The 21,377-nt window shown below is 43.6% G+C and overlaps 1 protein-coding gene across 1 annotated transcript in view; it reads right to left on the bottom strand.

Annotated features, from left to right (window-relative positions):
• Positions 1 to 459: 459 nt before the first annotated feature.
• yjefn3 (YjeF N-terminal domain containing 3) overlaps positions 460 to 21,377 on the bottom strand; it is a 109,890-nt gene continuing 88,972 nt past the window's right edge. The window contains exons 2-6 of the mRNA XM_024421322.2: positions 19,043 to 19,151; positions 7,994 to 8,104; positions 5,509 to 5,622; positions 5,140 to 5,290; positions 460 to 1,197 (exon numbers count right to left, since the gene is read on the bottom strand). Coding sequence (XP_024277090.1) covers positions 1,001 to 1,197; positions 5,140 to 5,290; positions 5,509 to 5,622; positions 7,994 to 8,104; positions 19,043 to 19,151 — 682 coding nt within the window. The 3' untranslated portion in view covers positions 460 to 1,000. The remainder of the gene's footprint in view (positions 1,198 to 5,139; positions 5,291 to 5,508; positions 5,623 to 7,993; positions 8,105 to 19,042; positions 19,152 to 21,377) is intronic.

The following is a 21,377-nucleotide window of genomic DNA, read 5'->3' as shown; positions in this document are numbered from 1 at the left end:
TCTGGTTTCAGAGAGGAGGGAAATGCTTCAGCATGTCATATAATCTGTTTAATCTCCTGTCTGATCTCCTCTAACAATATCTGAGGCTTTGTATGGATTTGCATAGTTTACTGTGTGATCTCTATAGTTATAAAGCATACTGGAAATTTCATCCACCAACACAGTATAGATTCTACCAAGTTTTCACTCCTGTGGAAGATTTAGAGCTCTATTCAATCTGTAATCCACGCTAGAAATATCAAGGTAATTTACGATTGGGTCAACGTATGCCGTGTTTACCGTGAATGTAAGTCTCCGCTAAGGCGGGAAAATGACTTTTACATTTCAATCACGCTCTACAGTTGAACTTCTGAGATGCGGATTGAATAGAGCCCTTTACTTTCATGATTACCTTTCAATGTTGTCAGCTGTCATCTTTCCTACTTTTCTTACATCGAATCACGTAGAAATCAAAACAAATAACGACTAAATGAGATATTTTATTGGACAAAGTTAACTCTACAACTGCCAATCAATGAACAGGTGTTACTTGGATTAAGGAAATGCAGTAGTGTAGACTGAATCAAATCAAATAAAAAACAGCTGATCGAAAGTACAGTTCTGTAACCCAAAAACCAAACATTCTTCAATAAAATAAAATAAACTTAAAAAATAGCACTTAAGTCGAGGGTTGCATTCATCAGTTGAGGCTGTGGGAGAAAAAACATCTTGAAACTATGCTAAGGAGATATCACAAAAAGGAGAATGTCGCAACTCACATGGAAACTCCTCAAACCATTTCCAAAACAGACATACAACTCAGACCACCCACAGATTCTAAATATCATCTTTCTATTGTATATGAGTGGATTCTGGCTAAGGCGCAACCTCCTTTAGTCTACATCCATTGGAGAGATGGCACGTGAACGATAAAGCACAGTAACAATCTATAAAATACAAAACATGTAAATATATTATCCATATTTATCCAAAATGAGGACTGCAGGGTGTACTGTAGATGTTACAGTTCTATAAGACAGTCTGTGCCTGGGTATTCTGGCAGGTTCAGATCGTATTTCTTTTGGATGTCATAAGGCAGGAAGCGTCCTGCTAAGAAGTGCTTCCCCGAGAAGCTGGTGGCGCACTTCTTTGGTGCCGTGAGCGAGATGAGGACGTCTGGATTGATCCCATCTGAGGTCACCTGGTCCACATCCCAACCTTTGACAGACAAACAATGATCATCATTTAAATTCCATCTCCATAGTTTGAGCAACAAATCGGTTGACATCTACTGGCTAAATGTCATGTGACATAACAGCAAGGAGAGAGTGAGTATCTCACTTGATCTTCTCCTTTCAACTTTAAATGGGCATGTTATATCTTACAGATGAGAAACCTGCTGGATAGCAGCATTCCAAAGCAAAAGAAATGGGGAGAGGGTATGATGTAATGGACAGAGCCAGATGCCAAATAGATGTACTACACTAAGCTACATGCTTTACTGTCTCAGTCCATCCAGGTTGACCTTTCCCACTCCTAGCTCGACAGTGTTGAGGTTGACTTGAGGTTGATCTGACGAAACCTATTGCAGTTGCAAATGTGGTTGTGTATTGTGGTACATGTACAGGCTTTTCTTTTTTTATGACTAATTCATGTTTAGCTCAGAGGTAAACCCCGTTTTGGGCAGTTTTCTGTACATCTGTGCACCATTGGCAAATGTTGGGTGTACCGCATACTGTACAGTGCCTTGCAAAAGTATCCAGACCCCTTGGATTTCTTCACATTTTATTGTGTTATAAAGTGGGACAATTTACGCAAAATACTCTGTCAAAGTGGAATATGTTGTTTATTTTTGGGTGGGGGGTTAATACAAATGAAATAACTAAAATATAGTTGTTGTTTAAGTATTCATCTCCCTGAGTCAATACATGTTAGAAACACCTTTCACATCAATTACAGCTGTCAGTCTTCTTGGGTACATCTATAAGAGCTTTGCACACACAATATTTGCCCATTATTATTTTCAAAAGAATTGTTGGGGATCATGGGAAGTCAGTCATTTTCAAGTCTTGCCATAGAGCAGCAGTGGTTACAGCATTGGGCCAGTAACTGAAAGGTTGCTGGATGGAATCCCCGAGCTGACAAGGTCAAAATCTGTCTTTCTGCCCCTGAACAAGGCAGTTAACCCACTGTTCCCCGGTAGGCCGTCATTGTAAACAAGAATAAAAACTGACTTGCCTAGTTAAATAAAGGTGAAATTAAAATGTAAAAATAGATTTTCAAGCAGATTTCAGTCAAAACTGTAACTTGGCCACTCAAGAACATACATTTTTCTATTATCTGCCGAAATTGTTGCAACCCCTATTACTAACCTGTTCAACCTCTCTTTCGTATCGTCTGAGATTCCCAAAGATTGGAAAGCTGCCGCGGTCATCCCTCTCTTCAAAGGGGGTGACACTAGACCCAAACTACTACAGACCTATCCTACCCTGTCTTTCTAAGGTCTTCGAAAGCCAAGTTAACAAACAGATTACCAACCATTTCAAATCCCACCGTACCTTCTCCGCTATGCAATCTGGTTTCCGAGCTGGTCATGAGGGCACCTCAGCCACGCTCAAGGTTCTAAACGACATCATAACTGCCATCGATAAGAGACATTACTGTGCAGCCGTATTCATCGACCTGACTAAGGCTTTCGACTCTGTCAATCACCACATTCTTATTGGTAGACTCAACAGCCTTGGTTTCTCAAATGATTGCCTCACCTGGTTTACCAACTACTTCTCTGATAGAGTTCAGTGTGTCAAATCGGAGGGTCTGTTTTCCAGACCTCTGGCAGTCTCTATGGGGGTGCCACAGGGATCAATTTTCAGGCCGACTCTCTTCTCTGTATACATCAATGATGTTGCTCTTGCTGCTGGTGATTCTCTGATACACCTCTACGCAGACGACACCATTCTGTATACTTCTGGCCCCTCTTTGGACACTGTGTTAACTATCCTCCAGACGAGCTTCAATGCCATACAACTCACCTTCCGTGGCCTCCAACTGCTCTTAAATGCAAGTAAAACTAAATGCATGCTATTCAATCGATCGCTGCCCGCACCTGCTCGCCCGTCCAGCATCACTACTCTGGACAGCTCTGACTTAGAATACATGGACAACTACAAATACCTAGGTGTCTGAATAGACTGTAAACTCTCCTTCCAGACTCACATTAAGCATCTCCAATCCAAAATTATATCTAGAGTCAGCTTCCTATATTACAACAAAGCATCCTTCACTCATGCTGCCAAACATACCCTCATAAAACCGACCATCCTACCGATCCTCGACTTCGGTGATGTCATCTGTAGAATAGCCTCCAACACTCTACTCGACAAACTGGATGCAGTCTATCACAGTGCCATCCGTTTTGTCACCAAAGCCCCATACACTACCCACCATTGCGACCTGTACACTCTCGTTGGTTGGCCCTCGCTTCATACTCATCGCCAAACTCACTGGCTACAGGTTATCTACAAGTCTCTGCTAGGTAAAGCCCCGCCTTATCTCAGCTCACTGGTCACCATAGTAGCACCCACTCATAGCACGCGCTCCAGCAGGTATATCTCACTGGTCACCCCCAAAGCCAATTTCTCCTTTGGTCATCTTTCCTTCCAGTTCTCTGCTGCCAATGACTGGAACGAACTGCAAAAATCTCTGAAGCTGGAGACTCATATCTCCCTCACTAGCTTTAAGCACCAGCTGTCAGAGCAGCTCACAGATCACTGCACCTGTACATAGATGGGCTGTTTACAGATGGGCTATCTACCTACCTCATCCCCATACTGTATTTATTTATTTATCTTGCTCCTTTGCACTCCAGTATCTCTACTTGCACATCTACCATTCCAGTGTTTAATTGCTATATTGTAATTACTTTGCCACCATGACCTATTTATTGCCTAAACTCCCTTATCTTACCTCATTTGCACTCACTGTATATAGACTTTTTCTTTTGTTCTACTGTTTTATTGACTATGTTTTGTTTATTCCATGTGTAAGTCTGTGTTGTTGTATGTGTCGAATTGCTATGCTTCATCTTGGCCAGGTCGCAGTTGCAAATGAGAACTTGTTCTCAACTAGCCTAAGTGGTTAAATAAAGGTGAAATTAAAATAAAAAAATAATAAAATAAATGTTCTTCTTGGTAAGCAACTCCAGTGTAGATTTTGCCATTTGTTGTAGGTTATTGTCCTGCTGAATTCCTCTCTCAGTCTCTTGTATAAAGCAGACCGAAGCAGGTTTTCCTCTAGGATTTTGCCTGTGCTTAGCTCCATCCCGTTTCTTTTCATCCTGAAAAACTCCCCAACATTTGCAGAGGTCAAGCATACCCATACCATGATGCAGCCACCACCATGCTTGAAAATATGGAGGCAGTTACTCAGTGATCTGTTGTGTTGGATTTGTCCCAAACATGTGGCGTTGCATTTAGACCAAAACGTGTATTCCTTTGCTGTATTTTTTCCCCAGTATTACTTTACATACAAGATGCATGTTTTGGAATATTCTGTATATTTGTATTCTTCTTTTCACTCTGTCATTTAGGTCATTATTGTGGAGTCACACCAATGTTGTTGATCCATCCTCAGTTTTCTCCCATCACAGCCATTGAACTCTGTAGTTGTTTTAAAATCACCAATGGCTTCATGGTAACATCCCTTAGCAGTTTCATTCCTGTCCTGCAGCTCGGTTCAAAGGGGATGAATATCTTCGATGTGTCTGGGTGGTTTATTATATAATCCACACTTGACCATGTTTAAAGAGATATTCAATGTCTGATGTGTTATTATTTACCCATCTACCAATCACACCCCTTCTTCATGAGGCTTTTGAAAAGCTCCCTGGTCTTTGTAATTGAAATTCAAGTCAAATTTGACTCCTGAGCTAATTTAGGCCTGCTTAAACAAACGGGCTGAATACTTATGCAATGACTATTTTTTTCTATAAAAAAATACTATTTCAATTTTCTTCCACTTTGATATAACAGTAGATACTGTATTTTTCTTGAACCAAAAAAATGACAAATACATTTTAATCCCAGTTGGTAACACAATAAAATGTGATGAAATCCAAGGGGTTTGAATACTTTTGAAAGGCACTGTAGCTCTCAGCCTTACCTGAGGGCATGTCCACACTGGCGATGGGGATCTTGACCTGCTTGAGGGTGACTAGGATGCCAGCATAGGGCTCCTTCACATCTGTGTGGTCAGTCTCTGGCCCCAGGATGGCATCGATCACCAGGTTATAGGCATCGTTGATCAGCTGCACCTGAACACACAACCCAAACTCTGATCAATATCTAGAAAAGAGCTCTACATTATTCTCCCAGCTCCAGCAAGCTCAGCCGGGGCCAAATCCTACAGTGAGAATCAGGTGCTCCACTCATGGTGCACTTGCATAAATCAGTTACATTTGCAAATGTCAAGCTTAATTCAAGGATGAATGTGTCTAGAAATACTTTTATAGTCCTTTGTGATGTTGCTCACCTCTGTTGGGAGATAGGAGAGGAATGGGATGTCCATCTTCTCACACTGAACTGTGAAGTCCTGATGAATGGTGTTAGGAGTGCGTTTGGGATAGTAGATGGTGGGCTCGTACTCCTTTTGGAAGGAAGGAGAGAGGCGAGAGCGAGAGGGGAGAAAGAGGGGGAGGGAGAGCGAGAGAGGAGTAGGTAAAGAGAGAGAGCGAGCGAGAGAGAGAATGACAGAGAGTCAGAGGAAAGGCACTGCAAGTATATCAAAATGAAGTATAGCAATGAATACATGCCCTCTAACAAGGAGAACATTTATGAGAGGATGTACGTTGCTGTTTTTCCTGCCCTCTCTCTAGTCTGTCTGTGTATAGTAAATCAGGGTTGGATAGATAAACAGACTGACAAGGCTCCCCTCTGATTAGCACAGCACTGTAGGCCTCTAGCTCTCAGGTCTGGAGGATGACTGAATTAGACCTCCATGGTTAATGATAGACGTGTAGGGAAAGCCAGACACCTGTGGCTTGTGTTGTTAAACCATGGACACCCGTGATCTCCACTGCTAATGGACCTCAATCCCAGCAATTAATAGTCTGTGTGAAAGGGCCTCAGTGTGCTGCTGCTGTGCTTTCAGTGGAAGGCCTGGCTGGTTAGATGGTTGCGTAAGGAGGAGGTACTGTAAACTAGGCAGTGAGAGGTTCAGGTCTCTCCATCTCTGACTAACTGGCCCTGGTCAGATTCAGATGGGGAAGTGGTCTGTCACTCCAGACGTCAGTCCACACGCTCCTGAGAGACATTAAACCAATCAGACCTCAACATCGGGCCAGAGAGGCCGGTGAACGGGCTACTGACGCCATCTTTCATTGCTGCAGCTAAAGTACCCAGAGAGAGATGTCCCCTCTGGGTTGGCAGCGACCCCTCTGTGATCCCCTAGTGCCCAGACCTAGAAGAGGTTACATCATCAACGTCAGACAGACGTACCTCAGGGACGGAGGCACCGTCAGGATGCTCTCTAGCGTCAACAAGCATCATGGAGCAGGAATACAGGAGACATGAGGCCTATGACTACAGGTTACAGACAGGTCACAAGCCTTTTCCTGTTGATGTCAAGCATTCCCGATATTGAACTTCCTCTCCCTGAAGGCTAGCATTCTGGGTTGGCCATGAAGGACCATCATCCCTTTAGTCACAGTCTGTTGAGATTCACGTGGTTTTGTCAAATTGGAAACAAAGACCACATTGTTGAATCTCGTTGATTCATGTGTCATGTGATAAACAACTTGATTCTTTCAGACTTTGAGGCCAAGGTGTTTTTTCTTCACTAGAAACATAAAATAACCACATAATGTTCTGAAAGAACTGTGGAACATCATGTGCATCCTCCCTTGCGTGAACAACAAGCTGGACTAACGTTCACGGTCATAATGAATCATATTCAGACAGAATCTGACAAAAATGAACTTTGACTCTTGGAATATTTGTCTTTTCCATATGCAATATTTTGGTTTGGCATTTAACAGTGGAATGAACCAAGGATGCATGCCAAACACATGCTAGCTCGGTGAACACGGACAGCCAGCTCAGGGCCGCAGTGCAAATCAGTCCGGCTTAGTTCATTTGCTCCGGGGCTAAATAGTCAGCTACTCTCTGTTTAATCTAATCTACAGTTCCCAGATCAGAGCGAAAGACTATGGTCTTATCTGCCTTGGTGCACTGCCTCTAAAACCTGAACTAGCAAATCCTGCAGGGAATAAGAGTAATGCCACGGTCAGGGATTCATCGACCGATGATACGTTTTTTGGGATCAAAGTTATGTGGAAATGCTTTATGCATTCCTGGGATCCTGGTGTAAAATATATTCGTGTGTTGACCCCAGGCCAGTCGCTGCCCCGAAAACTTCACAGACAGTCATCTTACAACTTTAACAGATTCTGTCAACATGGTTTTAATCAGAGATATTGACACTTCATAAATCTGGCATCTCAGACACATATGGAGAAGTTATATAGATATGTTCTGTTCCAAGGCAGGGAAACCAAAGCACGTCTATGGTTTCCATCACATAGAATAAAGATGGTAGATTTTCCTCAGTAGATCACTGGTAAATCCTTGTTCAGATTGTTTTTAGTTAGTGTAATCGTCTGTAATATTGCAATTAATGCATTTAGACCACAGAACAGCATTATCCACAGTCATGCAAACTAATGTGACCATGACATCATGTTACATTACCGCTGCCAACTGTAACCAGGCAGTATTTAACGAGGGTAACGGTATTTAATGAGGGTCACAAGGAAATGATGTCATTGACATTTTCAATCCCGTAATGGATCAATTAATCATGACTCAGATTACTATTTATGAGAGTTTAAATTAAAATCTCCTAATACTGCAATTAAACCCAGTAAACCATTTGTTAACTTCTAACTATTTTCTGATATTGTCCACATGGCCATGTGTGTGTGATGCCTGGTGGGTGAAGTCTATTGTGGTATACTTACGAATATGCGCAGGTGGCGGGCACACACCAGTCCGATGGAGCCATTCTGGTCAGGACCACAGACCACCAACACTGTCGGCTGCTTCTTAGCCAGGGAGGTCAGAGGAAAGGCCTGGAGGGAGGTGATTGAGTGAGTGACGGATAGAGGGAGGGAGGGAGACAGAGAGTGAGACAGACATCACCAACTAGCCTAGCAGACTCATTGTCCAGTGGACGGGTCATTCTATCCGCGAGGCTGACCTTCCATCACTGTCAGAGACTCTCTCCTTCGCGTGCCAGGAAGTCCATGCCATGGCCAGGGGAAATGGCACCCAGGTCTTTTTTTAAAGACAGACAGCCCAAAAGTCATTAAAATAACCCTGACAGGAATGGAAACAATACCAGAGGCGGACGCCGCAGGATGCTCCCTTTAAATAACACACTACTTTCCATCAGGCCTGAGCCATGAGTTTCCCCACTAGGCCCTGGCATCTCCACCTCTCTGTTTTACAGGGGCACAGCACATATCCCAGTAAATCCCCTCACACGTCCTTAAATGAGGCAGCAGGTCTCTAACACTTTCCTGTTGACTTAAGTGGTCTAATCTTCCTCCTCACGCTAGTGGAGGCTGGTGCGAGGAGCAATAGGAGGACAGGCTTATTGTAATGGCTGGAATGGAATAAATGGAACAGGGAGACAAACATGTGGTTTCCATATGTTTGATGTGTTCAATACCGTTCCATTCCAGCCATTATAATGTGCCCATCCTCCTATAGCTCCTCCCACCAGCCTCCTCTACTTCACACACACCTAAATAGAACCAGTGGGGGAGTGAATCATGTAGCTAGTGTTGCTAGCTACATCACAGCCAAGAGTGTCTCACCTCACCCCGCAACGCCTTCACCAAACCAAATGTTGGGTAAAGGCCACTATAACCGGAACTCTAAATGGAGGGGTACATTACAGTGCAACAAATGGAGCCGTACTCTAATTGCAGTATTCAATTAATACAGACTTGAAATCATTAATTACAGTAATGATGCTGGGAGAGGGGAGACAGCAGCCATAATCTCTAACATAAATATTCTGTCTGGGAGCAGATACACTCTAAATTAGATGGAAGAAGGATGGTAATGACAGCTCAGGCCCATGAGTCGGAAGCGAGAGATAGGCTCCATTTTCTTATCTGCGTGGCTGAAACAGTTTCCTGGTGGATCTCCCACTGTGCAACAGGATTTTGGTGTGTGTGTCTCGATGTGATGACACCCTCTCTGACCTGTTCCCCTGAGGTAAATGCTAAGGCTAATAAGCACAATATAATGACCGGCCATCTTTGATAGGAGTGGAAGTGTCATTCAATATGAACATACTGTGCAGTGGGAAGCCCGAGTGCCTTTTACAGCAGCTTTTAGGATTAGGATTGTTTTAGGATTAGGATTTTTGCAATAACAGAGTGATTAAAGAGCTAATGTCAATAATGCACATCCAGTGGGAAACCAGAAAAAGATAGTTTTAGAGGAGCACGATAAACAGAGAAGCCAAACCCAGACCAGGTTATGTGTTAGGGCCCTTCTGCCCAAACCCAGACCAGGTTATCTGTTAGGGCCCTTCTGCCCAAACCCAGACCAGGTTATCTGTTAGGGCCCTTCTGCCCAAACCCAGACCAGGTTATGTGTTAGGGCCCTCCTGCCCAAACCCAGACCAGGTTATGTGTTAGGGCCCTTCTGCCCAGCTCCTGGCTTCTATCTGGAGGAATGCTAATACAGTGCATTTGGAAAGTATTCAAACCCTTAGATTTTTTTCCACATTTTGTTATGTTACAGTCTTAATCATTTTTTAAAAACAATTATAATAATTACAAATCTCATCAATTTATCCACAATACCCCATCATGACAAAGCGAAAACAGGTTACCTTATTTACATCAGTATTCAGACCCTTTGCTATGAGACTCAAAATTGAGCTCAGGTGCATCCTGTTTCCATTGATCATCCTTGTTTCGACAACTTGATTGGAGTCCACCTGTGGTAAATTCAATTGATTGAACATGATTTGGAAAGGCACACACTTGTCTATATAAGGTCCCACAGTTGACAGTGCATGTCAGAGCAAAAACCAAGCCATGAGGTCGAAGGAATTGTCTGTAGAGCTCCGAGACAGGATTGTGTTGATGCACAGATCTGGGGAAGGGTACAAAAAAAATTCTGCAGCATTGAAGGTCCCCAAGAACACAGTGGCCTCCATCATTCTTAAATGGAAGAAGTTTGGAACAACCAAGACTCTTCCTAGGGCTGGCCGCCCGGCCAAACTGAGCATCAGGGGAGAAGAGGAAGGAAGTGATCAAGAACCCGATGGTCACTCTGACAGAGCTCCAGAGTTCCTCTGTGGAGATGGGAGAACCTTCCAGAAGGACCACCATCTCTGCAGTACTCCACCAATCAGGCCTTTATGGTAGTGGCCAGACGGAAGCCATTACTCAGTAAAAGACACATGACAGCCTGCTTGGAGTTTGCCAAAAGGCACCTGAAGGCCAGGCACCACAGGCTAATAGGGATGTTTTTCCCTTTACTCTCATCAGACTGAAACGTTACCAGTTGAAAGTATATATAAATACAATATATTATTGTATTACAAGTTTTATTTATAAAACATTTTAAATATGCAAATAGGCAAGTCCTCCTTAAGTGGCGCTAACCTGTTATTCAACACATTGCTTCAAGGCAGGTTTTTTGTTTTATTGTGATAAGACACTCAATGGTCAGACTTTTACAGATCAGTTTATCAAAATATTGTCATTTCATTTAACTATTCAAAAAAATCTCGTCACATGTATAACAGATGCATATTTTGAATATATTTACACATAAAATGACACTTAAAATCAAAATGACAAGATTTTAAAAAATAATAAAAGCCTCTGAAAATATGACTATAAGACCCTGTGTGTGGAATAATGTAAATGCACGTCCTTTGAAGCCTGAGAAAAATGAATTGGCGCAGGGGGAACATGTCATTTTTAGAAAATGGTTGATAAAGACATGCTAATGCAATTCAAATGTACTTTCCATAAATATGACAATTTATGACACATTAATTAAACTCTTATGTATAGATATCTTCTAAACGGACAAATAAACATCAAATATACATTTGACAAATACAATAGCACATTTGATACATTTGTTTCAAGCAACAGAGCATATGCTTTGAATACTGGTCTGTTGGGCAGTTCTGGGCAAATTCTCATATCACTTTACTCAATTTGTCACATACAAGGATTTTTTGTATGGCTGTTGAAATGTGCAGAACATGAATCAGCTATGCCTGCCCCATATGGAAGGCCCTCTTTGAGTTGTTGCTGGTGCCGCTTTACTCTCTCGACCATGTCATGGGACCTGCGCCTACGCTTGGCACACTCCATTGAAGAAAAATCAGCTCTCACAACATGCCTTGCATCCTCCTCTCTGATTGCTTCCAGTGTCACCAAAGTGCTGTCAAGCCACAATTTGTTCATCACATTTGATATAGCAGTGGCTCCCTCATTGAACGTGGTTACTGCCATACTGCCTGCTCTGTTAATGTGACTTTTGCCCTCAGACAGTTTTGGGGCATCGCGACCATATTACAGAGTTCAGACAACCATTTGCATTCTGGGTTCCTCCATGATACATTCTTTTGAGGACGTTATCATTTGACATCCTATGATATACAGGTACCATTTTCTATGCAACCTCTTAAAAAAAATGTATGGCCTCCAAGGTTTTTGTGACAGGGTGGATCTTCACCATTTTCTAGTGCTCGCTGGTACCAGCACCAATGCACACACCTATCCTGTAGTTGGAAGGGAATCCTCTCGTGCCAAGTGCCATCAAATGATACATTAAGGTCTATGATGGCATCCTCATCCAACAACTCTGCTATGTCTGGGTCTATATCTGCGTATGTTCTTCTAATTATCTTTGCAGCACTCTGACTGTAGCCCTCTCTGAATCTAAAGAGGGGGGATAAAGTACTCATTATGTCTGTCGACATCACAGTCATAACTGCAGGACTAAATATCAGCATGGTACCCTACGTAAATATTAGCATATCAGCATGTATTTACTTTAGGTAAAGCTAATTTCTCACCAATCACATTAAGCTACAGCCCTATGACACTGTAGGCTCATGTGACAGTCTCATTGTGTAGGTATGTTTTCCGATCACTCTGTTTTATTCCCTTTGAATACATTTGCTGGAGCAAGGAAATAAAACGTATTTACACACAGCAAGTCACCTGACAATCATGGGCTACTCCCCCTTTTTATTTATGTGTCACTCTGGTCATTTCTCTGATATAAGCAGAGACTCAAGGAAGGAATCCCTAGGACTTTGCTCATTTTCTTTAGATCTGCATAACCAAGTCCAAGTAGTGAGCTAGAAGAACCATCCTCACATTTATATCAAATGCCACATCTCCCCTGGAGCACTCCTGCAGCCTGGAGGAAGTGTAAACACTCCTCCTAAATTCATCATGATCACCTTCACAGTCGGCACATTCTATCATGACAGAATGCCTGGTTGGTGGGGTCTATGGTGATTAGACACTGTGGACAAATCAAATCATGTACAAGTTGGTTTATTTGTGACATGTGGAATAAAAGCCACTGTTGGCTGATGTGTAGTTGATCGCTGATAGTTGTCATCTTCATCTCCACTATTTTGCGTCTCAACGCGCTGCTGCGGTCTACCTCCTTTTCCTCCTCTACCTGAACTGCCACTGCCTCGATTGGCTGATCAGGCACCATTTTTCTTTCATTCACTGCTTTACTCGCATTGGCTAACTGAGATCGTCTATTTTTATTCACATACTGTAGGTATATTCTTAGAGATTTTCTCATTTTGTCTCTCTTTAAGTGGATTCTTCGTGGGAGATATTTTCAAACAAGAAAGCGCTGCGCGGCATTTTAACCAAACAGATTACTGGAAGGGGCCTTTAAATGCCAGTAACCAATATGATGTCAGAAAATGACTCGTCTTTCAGCACGAAGAACTACGTCTACAAAAGGATATAGCCATGTATGGACTAGCTAACTATATTCTCCAGAAAACAAGGCTTTAAGTGATATATGATTCAACATGAAGTTTTCAAAATACCATGTTTCATGTTGACCTTCAACCGCTATCAAGAACCACATTTTTGGTAGGTGTAGTTGACATAGTTGGGATAAAATGATACAAATAAAGTATGTATATACATTATTGCCGATTTATTTGTACATTTTATGAAAGTATGGAAGTTAGTTGCAAAATATCCCAATATCCTGAAAACTGATAGATTTTGCCTGTGGTGCCTGGCCTTAAGAACTCTCAGACCATGAGAACCAAGATTGAACTATTTTGGCCTGAATACCAAGCGGTCTGGAGGAAACCTGGCACCATCCCTATGGTGAAGCATGGTGGTGGCAGCATCATGCTGTGGGGATGTTTTTCAGCGGCAGGGACTGGGAGAATAGTCAGGATCGAGGGAAAGATGAATGGAGCAAAGTACAGAGAGATCCTTGATGAAAACCTGCTCCAAAGTGCTCAGGACCTCAGACTGGTTCACCTTCCAACAGGACAACGACCCTAAGCACACAGCCAAGACAATGCAGGTGTGGCTTTGGGACAAGACTCTGAATGTCCTTGAATGGCCCAGCCAGAGCATGGACTTGAACGTGATCGAACATCTCTGGGGAGACCTGAAAATACCTGTGCAGCGACGCTCCCCATCCAACCTGATAGAGCTTGAGAGGATCTGCAGAGAAGAATTCGAGAAACTCCCCAAATACAGGTGTGCTAAGCTTCATATCTAAGAAGACTTGAGGCTTCCACCATGTACTGAGTAAAGTGTCTGAATACTTGCCAAGAATGTGCAAAGCTGTCATCAAGGCTCCCCGCTGATCCTCAACACTGGGGCCCCACAAGGGTGCGTTCTGAGCCCTCTCCTGTACTCCCTGTTCACCCACGACTGCGTGGCCACGCACGCCTCCAACTCAATCATTAAGTTTGCGGACGACACAACAGTGGTAGGCTTGATTACCAATAACGACGAGACGGCCTACAGGGAGGAGGTGAGGGCCCTCGGAGTGTGGTGTCAGGAAAATAACCTCACACTCAACGTCAACAAAACTAAGGAGATGATTGTGGACTTCAGGAAACAGCAGATGGAACACCCCCTATCCACATCGATGGAACAGTAGTGGAGAGGGTAGCAAGTTTTAAGTTCCTCGGCATACACATCACAGACAAACTGAATTGGTCCACTCACACAGACAGCATCGTGAAGAAGGCGCAGCAGCGCCTCTTCAACCTCAGGAGGCTGAAGAAATTCGGCTTGTCACCAAAAGCACTCACAAACTTCTACAGATGCACAATCGAGAGCATCCTGGCGGGCTGTATCACCGCCTGGTACGGCAACTGCTCCGCCCTCAACCGTAAGGCTCTCCAGAGGGTAGTGAGGTCTGCACAACGCATCACCGGGGGCAAACTACCTGCCCTCCAGGACACCTACACCACCCGATGTTACAGGAAGGCCATAAAGATCATCAAGGACATCAACCACCCGAGCCACTGCCTGTTCACCCCGCTATCATCCAGAAGGCGAGGTCAGTACAGGTGCATCAAAGCTGGGACTGAGAGACTGAAAAACAGCTTCTATCTCAAGGCCATCAGACTGTTAAACAGCCACCACTAACATTGAGTGGCTGCTGCCAACACACTGACACTGACTCAACTCCAGCCACTTTAATAATGGGAATTGATGGGAAATGATGTAAATATATCACTAGCCACTTTAAACAATGCTACCTTATATGATGTTACTTACCCTACATTATTCATCTCATATGCATACGTATATACTGTACTCTATATCATCGACTGTATCCTTATGTAATACATGTATCACTAGCCACTTTAACGATGCCACTTTGTTTACATACTTATCTCATATGTATATACTGTACTCGATACCATCTACTGTATCTTGCCTATGCTGCTCTGTACCATCACTCATTCATATATCCTTATGTACATATTCTTTATCCCCTTACACTGTGTATAAGACAGTAGTTTTGGAATTGTTAGTTAGATTACTTGTTGGTTATTACTGCATTGTCGGAACTAGAAGCACAAGCATTTCGCTACACTCGCATTAACATCTGCTAACCATGTGTATGTGACAAATAAAATTTGATTTGATTTGATTTGATTTGACTTTAAAGAATCTAAAATATATTTTGATTTGGTGAACACTTTTTTGGTACTATATTTTTTCTTATGTGTTATTTCACAATGCAGAGAAGAAGAAAAACGTGAATGAGTAGGTGTGTCCAAACTTTTGACTGGTACTGTATGTTAATGTGATATGTCAATACATTTCTTTTGGCAAAAATGTCTAAAAACCTGTTTTTGCTTTGTTATGAGTTATTGTATATATATTGATGAAGGGAAAAAACCGATTTAATTAATTTTAGAATAAGGCTGTAACGTAACAAAATGTGGAAAACGTCAAGGGGTCTGAATACTTTCCAAATGCACTGTATGTCAGCTCACCAGGCTCCTCAGTCCTATCCTCACAACATACACATGCACACACACATAGTACACACAGGAGCAATGACTGTATTGCCTCCCTGACATCCGTAGTAATGAGATACATCTGCTCTTGTCCACCTGACATTCACACACTACTGCAACACACACATAGACACGTCCCACTACACACACACATAAATACCTTCATACATAAACTACCGTTCAAAAGTTTGGGGTCACTTAGAAATGTCCTCGTTTTTGTAATAAAAGCACATTCTTTGTCCATTAAAATAACATCAAATTGATCAGAAATACAGTGTAGACATTGTTAATGTTGTAAACTACTATTGTAGCTGGAACTGGCTGATTTTTAATGGAATATCTACACAGGCGTTGTTAGCTAATCCAAGTTCATAATTTTAAAAGTTGAATTGATCATTTGAAAACCCTTTTGCAATTATGTTAGCACAGCTGAAAACTGTTGTACTGATTAAAGAAGCAATAAAACGGGCCTTCTTTAGACTCGTTGAGTATCTGGAGCATGAGTATTTGTGGGTTCGATTACAGGCTCAAAATGGCCAGGAACAAAGAACTTTCTTCTGAAACTCGTCAGTCTATTCTTGTTCTGAGAAATGAAGGCTATTCCATGCGAGAAATTGCCAAGAAACTGAAGATCTCATACAATGCTGTGTACTACTCCCTTCACAGAACAGCACAAACTGGCCCTAACCAGAACAGAAAGAGGAGTGGGAGGCTCCGGTTCACAACTGAGCAAGAGGACAAGTACATTAGAGTGTCTAGTTTGAGAAACAGATACCTCACAAGTCCTCAACTGGCAGCTTCATTAAATAGTACCCGCAAAACCCCAGTCTCAACGTCAACAGTGAAGAGGCGACTCCGGGATGCTGGCCTTCTAGGCAGAGTTGCAAAGAAAAAGCCATATCTCAGACTGGCCAATAAAACGAAAAGATTAAGATGGGCAAAAGAACACAGACACTGGACAGAGGAACTCCGCCTGATCATTACACAGGTGCACCTTGTGCCGGGGACAATAAAAGGCCACTCTAAAATGTGCAGTTTTGTCACACAACACAATGTCACAGATGTCCCAAGTTGAGGGAGCGTGCAATTGGCATGCTGACTGCAGGAATATCCACCAGAGCTGTTGCCAGACAATGTAATGTTCATTTCTCTACCATAAGCCACCTCCAACGTTGTCATAGAGAATTTAGCAGTACTTCCAACTGGCGCACAACCGTAGACCATGTGTAACCACGCCAGCCCAAGACCCCCACATCTGGCTTCGTCAAATGCAGGATCGTCTGAGACCAACCACGCAGACTGCTGATGAAACTCAGGAGTATTTCTGTCTGTAATAAAGCCCTTTGTGGAGGAAAACTCGTTCGGATTGGCTGGACCTGGCTCCCCAGTGGGTGGGCCTATGCTCTCCCAGGCCGGGGGGGTTTTACTTGGCTCATCGAGCTCTAGTGACTCCTTGTGGCGAGCCGGGTGCCTGCAGGCTCACCTCGGTTGTCAGTTGAACAATGTTTCCTCCGACACATTGGTGCGGCTGGCTTCCGGGTTAAGCAGGCCGTCATGTTTTGGAGGATGCATGACTCGACCTTCGCCTCCCGAGCCTGTTGGGGAGTTGCAGCGATGAGATCAAGTCAGAAAATGGGGAGAAAAAGGGGGTAAAATAGGAATAAATAAATAAGAATTATGGGTAAAAAACACACACACACACACACACATAAATATGGCCACACACTATTAATGAAAGCTGCACAGGATAATGAATATGTTTCACGACGGACATGTTGACATATTGAACACATCCTGAGTAGACAGAACAGGGACCCAGGGACAACACACTCCAGCGTTTACTGCTCCATGGAAGCGGAACATTATTTGTCTCCCCAGGTGTTGAAAGGCTTCTCTCAACCCAGGCTGAACACAGGCGCCGCTCCACACGCACTCCAGCCCAGATCACAGAGGAACACACCGGAGATGGACCCGTCATGGCCCGTGTGGTTGCTGCCGGGGGATTGGATGTCTTTGGACGTATGGGGGGGGGGGATTACTTAGATGAATTTTTCACCATCTGACAACTGCAACGACTGCAGTGAAATCACAAGGCCCTACCTACTGCACTTTTCTTCAATAACAGTGATGTCATGCATGTGTGTGCAGAAGCCCCAGGCCGATCCGGGTCGAGCCAGGCGCTGTTTGTTTAGCTACGGTATGTGTGCTGCGGCTGTGTCCGCTCTGGCCATGGACCATTGGCTGCTGGTGATAATGGTGGTAAGGGGATGTGGTTGAGGTAATCAGACTTTCTCTCTCTCTCTCTGAAAGGAAAGTATCTCATATGTCTGGAATCTCAGGGAACATTTATCACACCACACTGGGTGCCCGTGGAGCAAACGACCGCAGGGTTAAACCAACCAACCGTCTGGTCAATGGAACCACGTGTGTTCCTGACAGCTCCACAGAGACACACTCCAGACACTGCTGCTGCTACCGCTGACTACAGGCAGTCTGACTTGGAGAACTTACACACACACACACACACACACACACTAAAAACAGACACATGATACATACGCAGACACATACACGTGCTAACACACACACACACACACACACAAAAGGGACTGATAAGGGGCATGTGGACTTGCCAGACTGGCTCCCAGCTGAGCAGATCAGTCTCTCATCAGACAATCAGGCTAGATAGAGCCTCTGTTCACTGATGTGCCTCAGGGTTTATGGAGCAGAGACAGAGCATTGTTGAGGGGGACAGTTCTCCCACAACTGTAAATAAACACCCACACTCACTGTTTTTTCAAGAATACAGGGCCTCCCGGGTCGCGCAGTGGTTAAGGGCGCTGTACTGCAGCGCCAGCTGTGCCACCAGAGACTCTGGGTTCGCGCCCAGGCTCTGTCGTAACCGGCCGCGACCGGGAGGTCCGTGGGGCGACGCACAATTGGCCTAGCCTCGTCCGGGTTAGGGAGGGCTTGGCCGGTAGGGATATCCTTGTCTCATCGCGCACCAGCAACTCCTGTGGCGGGCCGGGCGCAGTGCGTGCTAACCAAGGTTGCACGGTGTTTCCTCCGACACTGTTTCCTCCGACACATTGGTGCGGCTGGCTTCCGGGTTGGATGTGCGCTGTGTTAAGAAGCAGTGCGGCTTGGTTGGGTTGTGTATCGGAGGACGCATGACTTTCAACCTTCATCTCTCCCAAGCCCTACGGGAGTTGTAGCGATGAGACAAGATAGTAGCTACTAAAACAATTGGATACCACGAAATTGGACAGAAAAAAGGGGTAAAATATTTTTTTTAAGAATACAGAGAACAGAACAGTCCCTGTGTGTGCCCTAAATCTCTATTCACGGGTTTGAAATACTATTAATACTATTAGGTGGAACAGCATCAGAATCTGGGGAATGAGGGATGGATGGATGAAATGGATGAATGGTCCCAAAAAAGGTGATTCTTGGAGAGAGAATAGGGGGGTACCTTGGTGATAGCGATGGCACAGGCGTGCCCCCAGATCTCTATGAGCTGCTGCTGGCCAAACCTGTAGTCCCTCAGCAACTCTGTCTCAATGGCTGCTGTCTCCACTTTACTGTAAGGGAAACACAACACCGAGCATTAGCATCATCAATCAGATTCAGTCAATCACAATTCCATTATATACTGTACGGCAGCACTGTTTATGCATCTCTCAGCAAACTGGAAATAAACCTCAAAAACACATGTTGCTGTGTTGCGTGTTAGATTAAAAGCTTGGTTGGGGATTGTCTGAGGCCTGAAGTCTTTCCGGTACCAAGTTTAAGTTTATGAAGTAGGTATTTACATGGCTCTGAAAGAGGGTGCTGTCAGGAACCCTTGATAAAGATGAGCAAAAACAACTGTATATAATAAATAATACAAATACTGAGTTATAAAATATGCTAATTTTTAACTAATATAAATTGCTCAGAGAAAGAGATTGAAAAAAAGATAGGAGTAAAGATTATTGGCACCCCTTTTTTTCAGTACTGCAGCACCCTAACCTTGCGAGGCACCCTAACCTTGCGAGGCACCCTAACCTTGCGAGGCACCCTAACCTTGCGAGGCACCCGAACCTTGCGAGGCACCCGAACCTTGCGAGGCACCCGAACCTTGCGAGGTTAACGACACAGTCGTTTTCTAAAATGTTTAATGAGATTACAGAAGACATTTGGAGAGATCTTAGATCATTCCTCCATACAGAATCTTTACAGATCCTTGATATCCTTCGTCTGCGCTTATGGACGGCCCTCTTCAATTCAAACCAAAGGTTTTTAATTGGGGTTCAAGTCCAGAGACTTTTTTTCAATTAACTATTTCTTTGTGGATGTTGATGTGAGCTTGGGGTTGTTGCCTTGCTGGAAGATCCACTTGCGGCCAACTGCCAGCCTCCTGGCAGAGGCAAACAGGTTTTGGCTAAAATGTCATGGTACTTGGTAAAGTTCATGATGCCGCTGACCTTTAACAAGGGTCACAGTACCAGTGGAAGCAAAATAGCCCCATAACATCAAAGATGCACCACCATATTTTACCGTAGGTATGAGATACTTTTCTGCATAGGCTTCTGTTTTTCGACACCAAAGCCACCATTGGTGTGTGTGGCCAAAGAGCTCTATTTTCATGTCATCTGACAATAGCACCACCTGGAGTTTGATAAACGGCATTTACACTTGGATTTGAACTGCTGCATGGTCAATTATGAATTAGGTAGTTGCATGGCTCTGAAACAGGTATGTGTAAAAGGATTCAAGTTGAAACAGACCGTAAACTGATGTCAATATACTGGGGTGTGCTCATTAAATCAGAGAGGGAAAGGGAGCATTGAAAACCGATCCTACAGTAGCTACATGGCACTGCGTGTGTGCTTGTGTGCAGTATGTGCCTCATTTATGTGTGTATGTGAATTCTGGATGCATTGTTTCTGTGCTATTTGTCATTCTGTGCATGCTGGCTGTGTGACTAATGCTCCTGTATCAGAGCGAGGGAGGTTGGTCTGCTGGTTTGACCTGTCAGGTTTTAGTCTGACTGTGTGTGTCACAGGTCAGGACAGGTGACAGGGACACTGCTACTGATATGTCCCCTCTCATCCACTACGTGAACAGATCCTATAAGGCAAAAAAAAAATAATGGCTTGTGTTGTCTGCACGTGAGCTGCTGTAGGCACACAGAAAGTACAGTATTCCTTATCACACTAGGGACACCTGGTGGAGAGCTGGAGTACTACACCACAACTTTCTCTTGACGACGATGGAGAACATTATAATCGAAGCATATTGTATGATAGCATATCTAAATGGACGTGTTTATAAGGTGTAATAATTTAACACATTTTATTAGAGTGAGAATTGATCGATGCAGTCACAACATTCTAATAACAACAGTCAGTAATGTCGATGTCCTATTTGCACAAATGTTCGCAGATAAAAAATAAATAATGTGTTACCAAGACAACATAGATCCATTTAGTTTGCATGAGTTCAGCAGAGAAAGGGAGAGAGGAAGAGAAGGAGAGAAATCAATCACATCAATATACTGTGGAAGCAGCGGGATCTAACCATTTCGAACCTCTCCATCTATAGAGCTATCGGTCAGTTTGTGTGTGTGTGCTTGTTCGCCCGCGGGTGTGTCACTGCTGCTTGCGCATGTGTGTCACGTGTTTGCCTTTAAGGCGGCATTTGTGTTTCCAGCAGGAGTATTTTTGTTTACGGCATAATCTGTGTCAGTTGATGCTTTGCTCTCACACATACAATATAAAGGAGCACAAATAATCTCTTCTTCATCCTCCATTTGTGACTACAGA

Source organism: Oncorhynchus tshawytscha, linkage group LG05 (genome assembly GCF_018296145.1).
Source record: "Oncorhynchus tshawytscha isolate Ot180627B linkage group LG05, Otsh_v2.0, whole genome shotgun sequence".
In the NCBI taxonomy this organism is placed as follows: Eukaryota; Metazoa; Chordata; class Actinopteri; order Salmoniformes; family Salmonidae; genus Oncorhynchus; species Oncorhynchus tshawytscha.
The sequence above is the reverse complement of the archived record's forward strand: the minus strand, read 5'-3'. Positions and strand labels throughout refer to the sequence as shown.